Genomic DNA, 20,370 nt, shown 5'->3' with positions numbered 1-20,370 from the left:
ATAAGCAGTGGCATCAGGGGCAGTCCAAGTCAGCCAGCACAGCCACCAGTCTCATCAGAATGGGCATTCCCACAGACCTACCAGGGTTAGGAATAAACACAGATTGTGCAGATATCACAGTGCTGAACAATCTTATAAAAATGATGATGTGTAGTTTCATGATAAGATCAGGAAGTGAAGCAGCTGCTATGTAGAAACTGAACTACAGAGACCAAATATATCTCATCTTTTGTGGTGTATTAAACATCTCACTTGGGGGGGTTTGGCTATTTTGGTTTTATTTTTTCAAACTTCAAAAAAAACCCACTTTCAGCAACAATTTTCTTTCAATTAGCACAAGTTTACAAATGCAACAGAGGATTACCAACAGCAGCTGTTTGCTCCCCTCAGCTATGCTGTCAGTCAAGTGAGCTACCAGATTTTGCTTTATGTTACTGATTCAAGGATATCTGAACCCAACCTATGCTCAAACTGGAGACAAACAAGAATTAGCTTCTGCACGTGAGCACAAAGGACTATGCTGAGGCACAGAGGAACAGTTGTGAACAGGTCTCTGATTTATTACAAGCTCTCCAACACTTCCGTTGGGATGATGATAGAGACATCTTGAAAACATTAAGTACACTCCACTCAGAAATCATCTTTTGGGTTTTATTTACCATCTGTTTGTACAAGAATGGTACAGCATGAAGAAAACAGAAGCAAGGCATCTCTACCAGTTCCTGTTTAGGATTGGCTCTTAGTATATAGTTCCACTACAGCTGAAAACCAATCATAAAAATCTGATCTAAAATACAAAAATACAGATAAAAATCAGGACAATAAAGCTTTAGAACTTTATTGTCTTGATGATACCTTCTTTCCACTGCAGAGCTGTACAAGCATCAGTGTTGCTGAACCAGCTAAACATCAAGGATGTAGTTCCACAAGATGGTCTGAGCTAAACTAACATTTTCATATTGCTAAAATCAGGACATCTCCCTCTTTTCTCTCCTCCCTGCTCCACTCACATGTCCACTCTTGCACTGGTTCTGATGCATACTGATTTCAAACCAGGTCTCCCCAAATTATGAAAAGCAGCACAAGACTAACCAAAATATTTTGTGCTGGGTGAGTTACACTGGCTTACTTAGTGATTATACAACTATCCGTTTGGTATTAGAAGAATTATGAACCACACGATGGGAAGGCAGAGAGGAGACCAGGATTTGAGTAGCAGAGGGCTTCCATCTCCACCCAGCTGTCATGGGGAACTACAGCACATTCTTTGTAGAACATCTCCCTGAATGAGCTGGGTACATGGCCAGAGCATCAGAGAGCACTCCCAGGGGAAAGCAGGCATGCATAGTCCAGACACACTGTGCAACTTTGTTCTAAACCAGCCACTGAAAGGAGCAGTGCCATCATCCCTCCTCATTCACATCCACCCAGAGACGCCTTGACCCCACTGTCACTTTGGACTAACAAGACAGGAAATAACTCAGAGTAAAGCTTTTTTTTTTATCTCCTTGTTTAACTTCAGTTCCTTTCAGTTCCCTATATGGTTCATCATGCAGCCTCAAACTCATGCAGGAAAAAGCAAGGCAGGAATGGAAAACCAGGCAGAAACACTCACCTTTAGCAGGATCAGTTTAAAGGGCTTGCCATAATACAATGAAAGCACACCAAAAAATCACACACTTGCTTAGCCCACGTTAAAGTTAAGGGCTCATCCACACTGTGACATTAGAAAATAAGAACAGCTGCAACTTCAGATGTAACACAGGCTCACTTTATTTCCCTCCAAAGTAATCCTGATTTCTAATGGGTATACCCTGCTTCAGACATCGCTATGAGACAAAGAACAGCCATTCTCTCTCCACATTGTCACTATCTTCCCAACTTCTGTGCTTTACTGAATCCGAGGGCCAAATTACTACTGCCTCAACCAAGACTTTTGTTATTAAGCTTAATTTCTGTCAGCAAGTGGCCTTCACATAGGCCATATAATGATGAGCTTTACTACGTTCAACAGGTCCAGCAAATAAAGCAGGAAGTGGACAACTCCACACATTACTCACTGCCATCACTATACAGGATCTCTGGGTCTTTTTGGATGACAAAACCTAATACAAGTTCACATCTCATCACCAAGTTATTCACACCCTGGCATTCTCCTAAGTCAGTTACAACTTGACTTGCCCATATTCACTACATACGATCCTCAAAAAAAAAAAATTCTTCAGCATGAGAATGTGGATGAGATTGCATGGGCATGATGGAATCTACAGTGCAGGAAATATTCAACAATACACTTGACTGTGCCCAGGATAACCCAATCTACAACCCTCTTGCAACAGAAGCCAGGACCCCATGATGTCTAGAAGCTGCTTTTGACGTGAACCTCTACCTAACTTGATATTTCCACATACAGCTTCTTCTTTTCCATCATACTTTCAAAGTCCACATATCCTGTCATACTTTCAATCATTCTCTATTTCAAAATTGATAAAATGTCAACAGTAGAATTAGATATATTCACTTCTTTAACAACCATCTTCTTCGTGATTACAACTCTTCACACCTACCCAAAGGTAGAAATCTGTTTAATTTCTAAAGGCCTATTTGTCAACAATACAAAATATTCTAAGCAAAAGCATTTTCCCTTCTGCTTTCGCTCCACAGTTTGCATACAGAATGAAAATTTCTACAAAAAAGTTTTAAAGAATTAAATGTTTATAGAGTCCAGCCCATTGACTGACACATATATTCATAGAAAGAAATAAGATTCTTCCTACAGCCTTGTAAAGACAACAATTCTTTGAATTCAGAGCAGAACCTCCCAATACTTTGTGAACAGTACTCTTATACAATTATCCTAAATTAAAGCACACCAATAAAGTGTAAATTGAATATTACAATGGACAAAATAAAGCATTTACTAAAGAGGTGTCAAATGATTCACACCAAGGACAGTGCACAGATTTCAAAGAAATGGAAGATAATGATTAGCTTGTATCATTGTTGCTCAATTCCTTCCATATGACACTTTTTTAACCTGAAATAAATCTGTGCAAATTCATAAATGTATTCCTGTTATACTTTTCATTAGTTTCATCAATAAAACAAGTATTGTCTTACCATATCTTCTTCTCCTGAAGTAAAACCCTTGGTAATTCATATTTATCATTGCCTTGGAGACTGCCTGATTGATCAGTGTTTTCAAGAAATCAAGTAAGGCATGTATTCCCTATACTCCCAAATTAGGGAGGATAACTTGCAGTTTCTAAGCAATGAAACCTGTATGGAGCAGATGTACTCAGCAGTTTATCTGGAATACATCCATGATTTTACAAAATACATAGATTTAAGTGTTGTAAATACACAAAATAAAAGCTGCTGGGTAGTTTATGCTAACACCAGATTCTGTGGCTATACTTTTTAAGCAGCCATGATGTAGCCATTACTACGTCAAATAGGTAAAGTTAATTGGCAAGAAGTCTGCATTAATACAGCTCAGCAGTAGAAATGATGTAACTTACCAAGTTATGTGACTGGGGAAAAGCATATTTTGTGAGAACTTCAAATATATCTCTTCTACTGTGCCCTTCTTGTTTTAATGCAAACCGTAAATTCCTCATATCCTAAAACAAAGCCATTATCTGTTAGGTGAACCAAAGCTGTAAGATGCTTCTCTCTGTACAAGTGCTATATTATACACTAAACATGATTTAGAATCTGCTTGTAACACACCTCCAGTCCTGTTCAGTTTTACTTCTTATCCCATAAAACAGAATAGAGTGTAAGAATTGTAAAAATAAAGCAGCACCACACTCTGTGCTACAAACGCCACTTCGACATGAAGCCATCAGAAATGGCTCTATTTGATTCACTAAAAAGTCTCACCAGCTACTGAAAGTTTGCAGGATGGGAATTACCGTGTTTTCAAAAGAAACACTTGCCAATAATCTGTGTAGAACACATTGTTCCTATGTTCCCATCACTTGGGTCAAAAATAAGCAATCTGCACATTGACTGCTAAGACTCAAATGAGCACATGCTCGATTAATGAATCCAGCAAAGGACCCTGAATTATCCACTGGGAACTCCCCTGTGACTGTCATGGTGCCCATTTTTTGTAAGACTATAGATTTTTTTACATAAACTTTTCACTGGCTTTATAGCTTACAAAGACCCCATCTGAGGTGTTCTTGAAAGATACCAGAATTATTAAAAATATTCCTTTTAGAACAAATGAAATAAAGCAGTGCAGAAATAAGGCCCTAAAATACAACTACTGTGCAAAACCTTGTCAATTAGTGATCTGGAAAGCAAGACCAATACCTCTGCTTGAATGCAAAGAGGACAGTTAAACAGCCCTTTATACAAAAGGTATTTTTCTGTCCAGTTTCAAGAAGCTCTTTTTAAATTCAGTGTAAGCACGTACTTTTTCCTTCCTACAAATAGGTAATCAGTGAGAAAAAAACCTCTAGATTTCATTTCCTACTGAATTATTGGAAAGTCTTACTTTACAGGTTATATCTAATCCATAAGAGTTCTCTCCTCTGCTTGAAGCTCCTCCCATTTTTTCAATCCTTGAAATTACTCCCAATGGAACATTCAATATCACAACTGGATCCTGCAAGAAAAGTTTTGAGTAAGGAAAAGATTAATGTGAAAAGAAGACTCAAGCAAAATGTTCTTATGCATTCCAGAATAGAAAGCAGACATGAAATACATACAGGAAACAAAAGCATGTTTCTGCCTTGGAGTCTCCTCTCCCAACATGTTAGGAAGTCTGTACAGTCACTCTACAGCCTTGAGCATCATCCAGTTTAACATGCTACAAAAATACTTCATGCCTTGTTCAATATGCAGGAAAAGAGGTGGCAACACCCTCAGAGATGCCTTCTGCTATATACTGATTGCCCCTGCCTGCTAATATTGCTTTACTGATATACAGCATAAAGTAGAACTAAACAAAAAAAAGACCTTACTAGTACAGTTAGCCAAAACCAGAAAGACCTTAGCTCAATAGTCCCAAATCCTTATTTTTTTAAAAAAACCCATATTACGAAACAGATCACAAGCACATTTTATGCTCTTCCATGTCACTGCTTATCAAACACATTACCACTCCCTGCACCCACAAAAGGTTCTATTGATCAAAGTATTTTTCTTTTCTAACAGTAAGGACAATCAAAGTCTCGGTTTACTGACAGCTATTTTAAGAACTGTTGCACATCATTAGTTGCTGCTCTTGATCTATCACAGATTAAGTGTAAAGGGAACAGCTATCAAAAAAGCTCTGACAGACAAAAGACAAAGGTATCAGTTCACTGTAAGTGATCAAACTGTAATTTTACCAGGCAAAAATCACACTTTTACAACACATTTAACTTTAAAGGACTTCTGTTTTAATACAGATTTCTCAGTGGCACAAAGGCAATTACTATTTAGTCATTACAGAATTAAGATATGGTTATTACAAACATTACAGACCACTTCAAGCAAAAAGCCTCCCATGCAATTCTACAAGCACATGTGTGCCAAAACTGAAATAAATGAACTGGCCACAAAATAAATCAAAGGCGGTGGGGGTGAACGGAAGAGAGTTTAAAGCCAACTCATTCCATGAAGTAATTGTGGCATATTACTCACATTTTCCACACTTCTTAGGTACAGCCTGTAGTTTGTGATGTACACTCTTCCTTTAACAGGGCCATTAAATGGACACATATAAATAACATCCTTGTCTGTAAGAAACATAGTATTTCGTAAAAGATTATGAAAAGACAAAATGGGAGCTAAGGACAGTATCACTCAAGTAGCAGTAAAATAAAATGAGAGCTGTACTCATAAGAGCCACTCAGAGGTGAATGAATTTAGAAAGTAATACATCTGAGTTTTATCTCCTTGAATTATTAAAAAAATTCGGAAGACTCATATACTAAACTTGCCCAAATTAAGTGCACAGATTTCAGTAGCCTTCCCTAGTTATATTTGTGTTTTCTTTCTCAGCACTACACAGGAGAGGGCAGGACATAGAACAGGGAGTACTGTGATTTCTATAACATAGCCTATTCACCATCCCATAACAAATACATTGCTGATACTATTACACTATTCTGTAAACAATTCTCTACTGAAGTAGAGTTCAAGTTGTAGAGTGTTTAGGAAATTCACCATGCTGCAGAGAAACATTACATTTCAATTCGAGGCAATCAAACAGAGTAGGGCCATCAGCAGTGTTACAGCAAGGACAGTAACAGAACAAATACTAACACATACCACTCAAAAAGAAGATTTAAGTGAAGCAATGCAATCAGAATCAGAATCCTTCAGGCTGGAAAAGACCTCTCAGATCATTGAGTCCAACCATGACATTGAAGACTTCCATTTATTTTTCCCTGTCCACTCATTTCTTTAAGCCCAATCTATTTACCAGCCTTGCACAAAAAGTGCCTATTTCACTGCAGTGCCCCAAAGCACAGCCAGTTTTCATAAGGATCACATCACACATCCATCTTAGTCCCACACCCTCTCCTTCACACCTTCTTCATTAAAAACAAAACTACTTCCTCTGAATTACCACATTGCTCTCAACTGAGCCAATCTTGTTTACAAATCCACCCAACAAAGCCGGGCATAGGGGAGGAGAAGCAGCACAAGTAAAAGACAGACCCCAGCAAAGACTTCCATTTCAGGAAGAGCTTCCATCAAGAAAAGAAAACTAATAATACATTCATCTCCCTTATGCTACCACACTTTTGTATGTAAAGGCCAACAAGAGCAGAGGCGCCCTGTTCATGCCCTGCTGCGTCAAGGAAGCATAAAATGGTACTTTGGGAATTCACATTTAGACTTGGATTCCACGCTACTCTACAATGTATCAATGCATACTGGGTGGCACATAGAATTCTCTTGACTTCCAAAAGCTTGGAGGAGCTCTCATCACTCAACATGTGCTACTTAATCGGTAGATACAACTATAACATGACATGCAATTTCTTTCTATTGGAAGATCTGCCATGTGAGGATGATTAAAAACCAAGATTTTAAAGACTTAGAAAGTTATTTGTGATAAACGATAAAAAGTCCCTTTCACAATTTCTTTGAAAAATTCATTATATTCAAGCATGACTTACCTTTGCCCCCCACCCAAACCAGTCCAAACTACAAAATAGCTCAGTGAGATATAAGTGTCTGCCAGACTGCTGAACATCACTGCATCAGGCAGCCATGGAGCTTCATACCTGTAACCCTGGTCTCTCCTGGCAGACGAGGTATTTCTTCATTTTGTTCCCAGTTAGTCCCATCTTTTAGAGTCTAAAGAGAAGCACAAGAGCACACCACGGTTTATTTACAATTTCAAGTTCCAGATTAAAAATAAAAAAGCCCAAACTTAAAGGTAATTCCTGCATGGGAAAGAACAGGTCTTGGCCAAGTAGGAATTCACACACTGAACCAAAACAGGAACACACCCCACTATCTTAAAATACAACTATGAAACATTTAAAGGTTGAACAGATCTGAAACATAAGCAGGTTTTAGTCTTCTCCTAAAAGAATAGTCAGTTATATTTGTGTTAAATTGGAATTAAACCTCTATACTCTAAATACTCTGGAAGTTTTGTGCATTTAATTTTCCAAGTACACTGGGCTTGGAAGAACAAATCAACTGAAATTACTTAACCAATGTACTCACAACTATCACACACAATCTACTCATTTGTGACTTTCCCACGTTCAGTAGTTTCTGTTTTCTTGCACCCAGGTTACATTTTCTTCAGCTGCACAGCATTAGAAAGCAGAGGGGGGGTGACATTTAGATTGTTTCAATCTATTTTTCACTGCAGATGAACATCTTAAAACTGAGCCAGACAAATGTAACAAGGTATAACTTAGCAATTGCAATACAGAATCTTTCTAAGGCAACAAAGTGCCAAAAATTTTCAAGCATGCCACAGAATATTTCAAGGTAGAAAGCAAGGATAAGACTAAGTATATTAGAATTGATTTTAAGGAGTGTCTCGTTAGCTATGATAGAGAACACTTTGCCTATCCACTCCAAAAGATATTTAAATCATCTCAGTTAACTGCATAAGAATTTTAGCAATAAAAATAAGTATAGACATTCAATAAGCCATTTAAATACTTATTTTTCTAACCAAATATACAAGACAATGATCTCTGGGAACTCTGATGTAAAAAAATAAAAACATGAAAAAAGTTACACTCACCCGTTTGCTTGAGGAGTTCTCCAAGGAGTTTGAATTATATTTAGGTGCAGATGATGAGGCCATGCCAGGTATCTGACAAGTAAACACAAATCGGAGACTTAAACTTCCTCCTGAACTACAGACTATTTCCAGGAGAGATTTTAGACTTTTGAGGTCCACAGGTAGACATCAAGAACTTACAAGAATGTTTTGCAAGGTACTAGTAATTCAAAAAATTACACAATGCCCTGTAATTGAAGGTTACTATTCAAAAACATCCAAATCTAACAAGAAATTCATTACTAGCTTTGCAATCAGGCCTTATTATAAGGAATATTCTGACTCAAGCTCTCTATTGAAATTCAGATGTTGGAATACGAGTATTAGTTCAGTAAACAGACATTAGAGTGCTTATTTTAAGTCACTGTATACACATATTATGAAATGCAACCTACTTGGAGTATTATTGCACAGCTCTCAAAGTCACAAGCATGTCAATACACTCAAGTGTTTCAAGTTTAAAAAACAAAACAAGAAAAAGCAGGACTTCCACAGTACTTCTCCACTTAAAAACAATCCCCCATTTCCTAACTGGAGCTTCAGTTACTACACCGAAAGAGTGAGTGTCCAGCCTGCTGGTCTGAACAACATTCATGTATTTAAAGGAAAAGGATTTTATTTATTTTTTAAATGGTATTAAAGACAAAATCTCGCGTGTCATCACAAGATGATTCATCATCTTAATTTCCCAACATTGCACAAGTGAATTCTAGAAATAACACTGGGAAAACACTTCCCTTTCACTACTCACACACCCTTCATCAACTGACCTGACATCACAGCAGTCTTGAAGAAATTCTGTTTGTTTGCTTGTTTGGGAGAGTGGGGGGGGGGGGAGGACGATTACAGACTACACAGTTGTCATTTCTATTGCACAGATTTGTAGTCTTTGGAAGGCACTTTCTCTCCCCTCTCAACACTGGGAAGTTTGGCCAGATTTCTGCACCATGACAAAGCAGCCCACGCTCCTGTGTAACAGTGGGCTGACCGTGACACACTAAACTGCAAGAGGCAAAATGCTCTGACACCACTTTAGCAGTACAGGAGTGTGTCTGTGCAGGAATAAAGTGGAAAACCACACCCTGAAGTTCTATGGGCTTGTTACCCAACTCTTTCATATCTCATTAAGAACACAGGAAACATGACATTGTATTTAAAACTGTAATATTCAGTGATACAGTTTATCAGTAAAAAATCACATCCCTCCACAAAAAAAATTTAAAAAATTAAAAAGGAGCACACATTCAGTTGAAAAAATGAAGAAAAAAGCTTTTGAATGCCACAGAGCCCGTGTTACCCTGTCACACAAGTTATTTCTTCCCTTCTGGGTCTCCAGCTATCTCAACTTTCTCCAAACACTGAAACAAGGGCCCTGAAATCATTTTAGCGCATCAGCAACAATTTAAATGAAAATCTATTAGCAATCAAAATTAAATCATTGTCCTTTCAACTACCCTCCACAGAAATACTGTTGCAATACTGGAGTCTAATATTTTGACCATAGAGTATTAAGAGAAGATATTTGCACAGCTTTTCTTTCCTTGCAATATCTTACATACTATCAACTTAAGGTAGATTCAATTTTTGCTATATTGCTATGCCAACTTGTCAACATCCAGTATTTGTTCAGATTACTTTCCTTAATTTATAGAAGTTTAAGGTTTTATAAAGATAAAAGGCATATTTACTCAGAATGTTATTTTTAAAAAATTTCCTTTATGAAGTGGCTTTTTTTCATATTTTAAATGAGAAATGCCAGGTGACACAAAGGCACAGCAGCTCCAGTTTTCCTATGTCAGAAGAGACTAAGTAACTGGAGATTTTAACTGGAACTCACGTAAATTTAAATTAAGGCTGCACCAACCACAAGAGACAAGAGAGCACAAACAAGCCCTACAAAAACGACTTTTAAAGGATGTGCCAACCCTGAATAGATCTGCACTGCAAAATGGAAATTCTGACTGCAGCAGGTACCAGCACACCCAAGCTGGCTGTTGATCCTGCAACCACAGCTACTCCAGCAGCAAAGCCACAGGAAGAGCTCAGCAGAGGCCACAGGAGCCCACCCAGGACCCTGGACACTCACCTCAGAGCCAGCCCACTGCCAAAGCTCAGAAAAACAGAAGCTTGTTTGGACACTCCTTATGCCTTCCAATCGCAGCGTGCTCCTGCTGCTCACACAGGGAACAGCACCAAGTGTTTCAAAAGCCTTCCGTGTGCTCCTGTGCCTTCTGTATTATTTCCTCCCCTTCCCGCACATTCACTAAGTTTGGGCTGAATAGGAGCATTACATGAGGTGAGTTAAGATTCTGAAATAATCCAGAACACTGAATATAACTCACACTGAGATGTGGAAAAGTTAAAAGAAACAGGCAGAGATCCTTTCAGGTTCTCAGAAAAAATTTTCCTTGAGGAACCTGACAATACAGCAGGGACAGAGCTTCCCTTCCCTTCCCTCCACGCTGCCACCTGCCCAGGCCACTTCAAGCAAACAAGATGTGTGTGGTCTTGCAGCAGCTGTTTATATCTCTGTGCATGCAAATTTACTTTGCCTAAGATTCCCCCAACTCTCCATGAGACCCACTTCTTTAAACATACTTTACAGTGAGAATAAATTCATTATCTGACTTCAATTTCTATAGAAAACTACACTCTAGAATTACAACCAACTACTCTGTTTCATTTCCAACACTTTAATGATGCAAATTAGACTTATTCAGAGCTAATCAAGTTGAATAAATATGTAATGAAGATAAGGTGTTATCTGTCATGGTATTTTTAAAATCCATCAAACATTTTCACTAAAATTAGTGTCAGTTAATTTCATCAATATGCAAGTGGAAGAATTCTTCTAATGCTACAAAAATTTTGTTTTGAAATCCAGTCATATTTAAAAATCCCAAATACTAATAAGCATATTTATAACCACCCACATCTCTGTAAGTAAACTATGTCCTAGTATTTAATTATAGAGCACTCATTAGGCAGCATTTAGAACAGTGTCCACTGTTGGACACCAGTACAAGGCAGGCATTGATAAATTGCAACAAGTTCAGCTGAGGTTTCCCAGGAGGAACAGAACATGGAGCACCTGCCCTACAGTGAGAGGCTGAAGGAGGTGGGAACTGTTCAGCCTGAAGAAGAGACAGTTTCAGTGGGACCTCACAGCTGCCCACTGCTATCTCTGAGGTAGTTGCTGAGAAGGCAGAGCCAAGGTAGTGGTGAATGACAAGATACAACAGAAATCAAAACAAACTAGATTCCAGCTTGATTTCAGGGAAAAAGAACAACAACCCCCTTCTTTTGCACTATAAGGCAGTCAGGCTGCGAAAACAGGGACCAAGGAGGAGCTTTGAGCAACTAGGTCTGATCCTGCTTTGTGCAAGGGGTTGAACTGGAGGCCTCCTGAAGACCCTACCAACTTGGATTATGCTATGCTTCTGTGATCTTCAGACAACAGACAAGATTAAGTTCTCATTAAAAGTACCCATCAAACAAGGGCACACCCTTAAGGAAGTGAACTTCACTGTATCAAGAGAAAACAAGTTTCCAAAAACATTTAAAATGAACATGAAATATTTCCTTTTTTAATATTATTTCTTTTTCTGTCTAACTGTAGAAGCAGCTTCTGGCAGCCTCCCAAAGTAATACTGCCATGAACAATTCAAAGAACTTACTCCACCACAGTCTTAAAATAGCTACAACTTTCTCATTATCGCAGAGCAGCAGTAGTCCTTCCACACAGGGAGAAATCTTTCAAGTAGTTTTCCACTGCAAGCACATTTTATTCCCCAGTATCACTTGTGTATTTCTACACTTGCACAAAAATTGATAACCTGTCAAAGCTCACACTTGACAGCAGCTGAAAAGAGAGTTACTCTGCAAATTTAAAACAAATCAGATTTGTGATTTGTGTTATTCTGCAGTTACAAATAGCTGAACATTCATTCCTCAATCGAGAATAGCAAGGAGACAAAGCAATTTTACTGGATTTAACTTGAGCTAATAAACAAAGCTTTGTTAAAGTTATCAGAACTTAATATAGTAACACTATCAAGAAATGGAGGCTCCAGTGATCTTACAATAACAATTAAACTACTTGGAATCTGTATTTTCATTAAACATGATATTTATACTTCTGCTTCCTAGGATTCATGGGAACGGAGAGACACAGAGCAGTGTTTGAAAGGCATTCTGGTAGAGTTTTCTTTGCTATAGTAACAACATACAGAGCCAGTATGAATATACTGCCTTGTGTTTCCCATAATAAAATTAAAAGTATAAAATACAAAGTCCTAAAACCAAAGGCATGTCTGTCAGAACCACAACTGCACAGAAGAGATAATACAAAATATGTAGGATTTCAGAAATAACATTCAGACTAGAGCACAACTCTAGGAATTTCTAAGACAGCATCAAAGTTAAGCTAGGACAACCATGAAGGAAAAAGGAAAAAAAAAAAAGTAGTGCACCCTAAGTATTAAGCAGAAAACAACATAATTCCTTCACAAAATATATATGGAAAAGCAGCAGTCCTGAAGTGTCAAGCCAACAACAGCATCTAAGTTATCAGGGTCACCAAAATAAGCATCAGCATTTTTAACACTAGTAAATAGGTATTTAATCTAATGAAGTCAAGAGTAGTCATTCATCTTATTAAAGGTTAATAAAATTTTAGGACAAGATATAAAGACATACAGGGGTACAAAACAAGTCACAAGAAAAATCTAAGGCAATGAAGGCAGTTTTCCAGACATCAGCTGTCCCTAACAAAACAGCACCAATCAAACAAAATGAAACATAGTGAGACAACAGAGCAACAACCAACTAATCAAGTCCACAGAAATAAATATATCTCTTTCAAACTCATTTAACCAGTTATATTTTACAACAAGGAACTACACTCAGAAACAAAAATAAGGTAGCAGAAGTCTCCAAAGTTACAATGCTACAAAAAGTTAGCACAAAGCAGAGCATTCCAGTTTCAAAAAAGGTACAATATGCAAACAACTAAAACCCCACAGATAATCCACACCAGAGAAATACTTGCTGATACGTATTTCCAAAGGATATAAACCCAACAACAATTTCCTGCAACAGTGAAAGATACCGATGCAGGGGGAATTTAGAAGCAAAACTCCTGGGGATGGAAGGGACCTCTAGTCATCTGGTCCAATCCCCCTGCAGTGAGCAGGGGCATCTTTAAGTAGATCAGGTTGCTCAGAGCCCTGTCCACCCTGACCTCAAATGTTTCCAGGGATGAGGCATCCTGTCTGGGCAACCTGTGGCAATGTTTCACCATCCTCATTGTGGAAAGCTTTTTAACTAGACTTTAACTAGTCTAAATTGACCCTCTTTCACATTAAACCATCACCCTTGTCCTATCCAAACAGGCCCTGATAAAAAGCTTGCGCCCATCTTTCTTCTAGACCCTCTTCAGGTTCTGGAAAATGCTATAAGGTCTCCCTGGAGCCTTCTCTTCTCCAGGGTGGACATCCCTGACTCTCAGCCTGTCTTCACAGGAGAGATATTCCAGATCATGATCATTAACCATAATGTTGTTCGTGCTCTCTTATCGCAATTGGTAGACCACAGAATCTCCTATTTCTTCTTTACCATCACAGTTACAGGGTCTAAAATTCTTCCAAGCATAACCTCTTAGTAATGGAGGCCACAGCCCTCACCTTTGCTTGAGCGGACCCTCATGATTCTACTGATCTGAGACTGGACTGTGCCACCAGTTGGTCTTCTCCCCTTGTGTCTAAATTACATTCCCTATTCACATGTACTTACTAAATCTACTTTTTCCAGGGAAATCATATGAGTTTTCAAGTCTCTTTGAAAGCCTTCCCAATTCAAGTTGTAACCAGAACACACAAAGCATGCCAGCAGTGCAAACTTCCATGCAATACTGTCCATGTAGAATCTATCTGCCCTTCTGCACCAAAGTTTCCAAGTCAGTTAAATCAAAAAACTGTATCCTACAAAAAAAGTAGCACAAAAACCCTCTCAATCTGAAGCTGTTTGCTCAGCACCAATTCTCCACCAGGCTTTCCATCCCTAAGAAAGATGCACTCCAGAATTGTTGCCAACTCTCTGCTAGACTGTACAGCAGCTGCACAACTCAACACAGACTGCTGAATTTGTTTGTGAAGAGCCAGAAACGCTCCCTCTCCCAGAAAAAGCATTGTCTTGTTCTCTAGCATGCCCTGCATTTGACAGGACAAGTCATTGTCCCCAAAGGATTCAACACAAACAAAATTCACAACAGTCAAGTGACTGCTAATTCAACAAACAAATTACAAGTGCATCACTTGCCTCCCCACTCAGATTTTACAGGCTCACTGTAGAAGGGTGTTTTCAGGATATTAGAAGGAAGATCTTGCACTAACAAAAACTGGTATCCTGACAGTGGAAATCTACAAATGGCAGTGAAAGAAACAGCTTGGCAGAAAATTTCTCAGTGCCACCAGATGCTAAACACTTCTATGTATAACGTTCCTAAAAAGAAAAGCCTCTTGTAGCTTGTACATGGAAGCCAGGTATTGAATAAAGAATAGCTGGAGGAAGCAAAAAAATCCTCAGATCTGTCTTGACTGATATTTCTCCTGTCAGCATTTGAAGTTTTTGTTTTAGTGTCTTAATGTTTCAAGGAATTTTACTCCCACCCTTTATTCAAAATAAATCACAATTTCCAACAAGAGCTAACATAAAGGTCTTTAACATTACTTTTTCTAATTATTAACCCAATTGCTTCCTCCTTTCAAATTACATTGAAAATATAGCTTAGAGTGATATCCTAGCTTTTATCCTGGCAAGCTTTCTTTTAAGAAAATTACAAGTCCTCTCACAAAGAGAGGTGACAGTAGAACACATGCCATCATGGATCTGATAGGTATTTTTCCTGCTTTATATCACCATTACAAAGGAAAAAAAGTATCTTCTTTTGTAGCAAGAAGTGTAATTATTAGCTAAGGCCTGTTTACCAGCAATTGCCAAGAGTCCTACTCCTTGCAATTTATGCTAACAATCATTTCTGTCCAGTTTTACCCACTTATTGCTAATCTTGTATTTGTTCTATGTGTATCACCTTTCCCTTGCCACCATTATCTTTTTTCCTAGACTGCTTCTTAATATTCAATCTGATAGCCAAGTTCTAAAGTGGAAGTTCAGTCCTGTGAGTGGATCAAAGGAAGCAGTGGTTTTCCCTCTACCAGTTAAATCTAGCTAGATTAGATGGCATGACAGAAGCGAGTGGGTTTTTTAAGGAACCATTTGTCAGATTACCTCTAGAATCAACATTACATCTGTAGGAAACCTGTGCCTGAAGGCTGATCTGTGGCTTTCTAAACCCACCCAGTCTATTTTCACTACTTTGCATCCCCTGCAGGGAATGCATACCTCCCACATTGTCAAAAGCTGATGCACTTGACAGGAAAGCCTATGGGATAGCAAACACAGCTTCCAAGTTTTCTATTAAGAAAGCCTTCAGCTGCTCCCTGCTCATTCTTCTTGAAAGATATCCCCTTAGGCCACTGTAGTTCTATTGCTAAAGATTTAACTGATGATTCCACAAGCAAAATGGAAATTGTATCTGTTACACAATGATATACTGTATTTAAAAATGACACTGTAACAGTTAAAACTACATCCCCTACTCAGACTTTCCTCCCAACTTTCCTTTAAGAACATGTACAACCCATCAGACTCCTCCTCTGCCATCTGCTGTTTAGTTCCCTCTTCCACTACATAATGCCAAGGAGAAAGTACCATTCTGAGCTGGTCTGTGCTTAAAAAAGTAGACTAAGTACACTATGATGTCAAAGATTATGATGAAGTCATTTACAAACTGATGTTTGCTTCCATCCCTGAGAAAGGGGAGATTGGCACTACCCTGCCTAAGTCATTCACGGGGCAGCACCACACTTCTGGGGGTGCTCTCTTTCAAGCAACAGGCAGGGACTTTGCTGGGCACAGAAACTTGGATCCTTTCCACACTGATGGGTCCAGTCACATCCCAGTCTCTGCTGTACAGCCTTTCCACACACTACATGCAACAACACAGCAAAAACGTTGTGCACCAGTTACTTCAATATCATTGGGAAAAAAACAGATCCCATCTTACACAAAAGTGTACTACAGTCTACTTAAAGGCACTTACTTTTGTTCTTGCTTGCTCAGAAGTCTCCAGATTTAACAAGTCATTTCAGCTGTATAAAATACAGATGCCCACTTCAGTGTCAGATGGCAGGAAAACTGTGTTCATTCCTTCAACTTTCCAACAACATTTGACTTTTGTGCTGTAGTTGGCACCTAACAGGAATGGAACAGGTAGGAAGACATTAGCACTGCCAGAAAACATCAATTGCCATTACTTTTAAAAACTTCAGAAAGGAAGCAAAATCCCAGAATAGTTGCTGTTAAAAACATTCTGGAGAAAGGAAACAAACAGTACTAGTTCTTTTTATGGTTTACCTTATGTCAGGAGGTTTGGCATCAAATACGTGGAATTGAGAACTTTCTCTTCTAAAATTCTAAGAACTGGTTTTAAAATGTTGCTAAGTCAGTTTCTTTTCCCAAATACACTTAGGAATGACTTTCATATGAAAGTTGCCATGTAACTTGGCAAAGTCAGAAGGAATAGACCATGAAACAAAAAACTTATTTCTACCCGATTCAAGTTCTTAGAGAAATTAAAATTAGTATGTTGTGTCCTTTAAAACAACACACACAATATTTACAGTTTTACAGTCACTTCTCATTAAATCAATCGTGCACTCTAAATTAACTATCGGTAATTAACCCTGTAACTCTACATGCAGGAAAATACAATAGCACTAGGGTTTGATCAACCCTGATGGTGCTACATGCCCATCTCTTTTGCAAGTGTGTTTTCTGTGAGTTTACTTCTGACCAAGCATAGAATGATAAACAGTGCAAAAAGGGAAAATTCTACTTTTTATTGAAAACAGCTCTATAGCTCATCTCCTGGGACACTTGCAGGGCCAGAAGTTCTGTGTATTAAGACTCTGTTAATAACTGTACAGCCTAACTTTTTTAACCACCTAAACCACAAATTAACTTTAAAAAGAAACCTATAGCAGGGAAGAGGTTCTGGTTTTACGTCATACTATTCCTGTAACATGAGATACCTGGTCCTTCAAATCTGGCTAATGATGAACAAAGGTATGGCCACTAGCAAGCAACGGGCACAATTCCTGCCCCAGAAAAGGAGCTGTGCCACAGAGCCAAGGTACTTTTTAAACATTCAGTTTTTGTCAGTGCCTATTGTAGCAGCCAATCTACTGACCCACGACAGAACACTTAACACCCAGTTTGCCTATGCTGCTTTCTATAGCACTAGGAAAAATAGGGCTTTCTGTGAAAAAAGGTAATACCCTTCTTATGCTCTTAAAACACGTACACCTGAAAAAAACCCACACCAACAGACCAAAACCCACCAACTACACAAAGCAGAAAACATGCCTTTTGATTGCCGCAACACAAAAATCAGCAAGGAGAAAGTCTGTCATCTTCAAGAATCATTTCATGCTTTAAGTCAACTAAAAAGTTTGCTCTGAAATGGAAGGTTTCAGCTTTTCAGCCGTGAACACTGAAAGAAGTAACATGCCTCAGAACAAAATTTAAGCCAGTCAGAAATGAACGCGACAGCGGCTTAAAGGTCTGAAGGCGAATCAAGAGCACTCGGGATATTCTCACATCACAGGAGACGACTTAACAAGAAAGGTCAAAATTACACTTCAGAGGTGTCTTCGCTGAGCCCCGACACTTCAGCAACGCCTCGCTCCCGGATGGATGCTGCACACCGGGGCGTGAGCCAGGAAAAGCCGGAGCCCAGCCCGGGCAACCGAGCCCCGCCAGCCGCTGGGCCTCACCGACACTCCCCAGACCCAGGGACACTGCCCGGGCCCCGCACCGACACTACCGGGCCCCGCACCCGACAACGCCTGGGCGCCGCACCGACACCGCCGGGCCCCAACGACGCACAGCGGCCCCGCACGGACTCTCCCGGGCCCCGCACGGACTCTCCCCGACAGTCGCGGCTCCGCGCCGTCCCTCACCCACACTCACCGCGCCGCCGCCGCCGCCGCCACGGGCCCCAGCGCCGCGCTCACGTGACGGGCCCGCGCCCGCCCCACGCCGCGGGGGCTGCCGGGAGCTGCGGCCGAGGGGCGGGGCTGCGGCGGGATGGGCGGGGCGGGGGCGGGGCGGGGCCAAGCGCGGTGGGCGGGGCTTCCCCGAGGGGCGGGGCGGGAGCGGCGCCCTCAGGCCGTGAGGGCGGGCGGAGCCTCAATGGGGGCCCTGCGGCGCTCGGGGCCGTGGCCGCCGCCGTCCCCGGCCCGCAGAGCGGTCCCGAAGGAAACACCCGGGGAAAAGGGAGGGGAAGAAAGGGGCGTGCGGCCAGTGTGAAGCGGAGCACGCTGATGGAGTGATGAGAGACGCCCCAAGCCTTCTGGATGCCCACTGGACACCCCTGAACACTATAATAAAAGGAGTAAACGATCAGAATGCTAAAAGAAGTAAAAGAATTGGTGATGTAAATGGCAGGGGTATCATTAATGTAAAATTAAAATGAAATTTAAATTGTCCATAAAATGGCCCATTGGCCCTGTACAGGGAGCAGCTGTGCGTGTCTGGAGGGCAAGTGGGGACCGGGGCACCTTCTGTGGTCTGATGCTCTCTGCTCTCAGGGAAAGAGGATTTGTGATATTGTCAAGCCTTTTTGATATCATGAAACATATTTTTGAGTTAAAATACAGCAGTGTGCAGCTTCTCCAGTGATGTGGCTAACACTAACTTGATCTCCCATCAGTGGAAGGACAATTTCTCCCTGCTTGTATGACCGGATACCACAGAAGAGCTGATCAAAGAAAAAAAAATAATACAAGAAGTAACCTTGGGTTCAGTTCCTTTGTGAGCAATTAGGAGCTCCGTACTCAATTTAAGCAGATCTCACAGACCTAGCAGTGCTCCCCTTGCACCTGTGCGGCGCCAGCATTGGCTCCTTTGGGGAAAGATCATCCCCTGCATCATACCAACAACTATATCAAACATACCATATCACCTCTGCTTTTCCATGTCTTCTTGAAAAAAAAGTCTTCCTCCAGTTTAATTTTGGCAGTTATTTGTCCTCTATGAACAAAGAGTTACGCCATCTGAAGAGCTGACTCTGAGCTAAAGGCTCTTTGAGGTGAACCATGCATTTGTACCAGGCAAGAAGTACTTTCAGAAGAAGCCACAAGACAGTAATTTTGACAATAATTTTATGCATCATTTTTAGGTGTCATCTTTACTATCAACAATTTACATCTGGAATTCCAAAAACTTAAGAAAATCAAAACCAGAAAAACACAGGGGAACTGGGCTGGTGCCTCTTATGACAGAAAAAAAATGTTTTTGGAATGAAAAATATTTTTCTACAATAAGCATGGAGCTGTGTGTTTTACATTAATAAGCAGCAGATGTAAGCAGTGAGCAAAAGGAGATGAAATATTCACCTCCCCTCACACAAGCAGTCTTGTCTGTTGTCTTCTGGTATGATACACCTTTGCCTCTGATGTCATCCTCTCACCAAAGATTAGCTAAAACATCCACTGATGCAGTTTTGAAGTCTTGCTCTGATGTATTCCAGTGTGGTATTTCCAATCATAAATAATGTATTGCTTCATATGTGTATATATATATATTTATGTACAGGTCTACATATACATGTCTGTATACACGCAGAGAATCCTTCGTATTTGATCATTCTGTCAAGGTTTCATTCAAATCACGTTTTAAAGGTTTTTCTCTATCATCATGAGAACTAGAAGGATTTTTTTCCTTACTCATTTCTGACACCTCATGACTCAGATCACTAAAAGTGCTCTCCACAAATGTTCTCATAAATTTATTTCCATCAATTTTGTCCTAGATTTTTTCCAACCTGGCTTATGCCCTTTGCATTTCTTTCAAAAGACAAAATCTCAAACAGCCTCTTGCTCATATGACCTTTAATGATCACAACTATTATTCCACCTGAATCTGTCAAGTGAAATACTCTCCACCTCTGCTCAGTGACTGACCTGTCCTTTTTTTTTCCTCCTACA

At 39.9% G+C, this 20,370-nt stretch overlaps 1 protein-coding gene across 3 annotated transcripts in view; it reads right to left on the bottom strand.

The window, feature by feature from the left end:
* The window catches only part of MTM1 (myotubularin 1), a 42,782-nt gene extending 24,342 nt beyond the window's left edge, over positions 1–18,440 (bottom strand). For all 3 annotated transcript variants that reach the window (XM_082289281.1, XM_082289282.1, XM_082289283.1), the window contains exons 1-7: positions 18,353–18,440; positions 16,422–16,573; positions 8,222–8,293; positions 7,236–7,308; positions 5,641–5,735; positions 4,508–4,618; positions 3,522–3,623 (exon numbers count right to left, since the gene is read on the bottom strand). In XM_082289281.1, coding sequence (XP_082145407.1) covers positions 3,522–3,623; positions 4,508–4,618; positions 5,641–5,735; positions 7,236–7,308; positions 8,222–8,284 — 444 coding nt within the window. In that variant the 5' untranslated portion in view covers positions 8,285–8,293; positions 16,422–16,573; positions 18,353–18,440. The remainder of the gene's footprint in view (positions 1–3,521; positions 3,624–4,507; positions 4,619–5,640; positions 5,736–7,235; positions 7,309–8,221; positions 8,294–16,421; positions 16,574–18,352) is intronic.
* Between the last annotated feature and the right edge of the window lie 1,930 nt (positions 18,441–20,370).

Source organism: Coloeus monedula (assembly GCF_965178545.1).
Source record: "Coloeus monedula genome assembly, chromosome: 12".
Taxonomy (NCBI): domain Eukaryota; kingdom Metazoa; phylum Chordata; class Aves; order Passeriformes; family Corvidae; genus Coloeus; species Coloeus monedula.
This window is presented reverse-complemented; position numbering and strand designations above follow the sequence as displayed.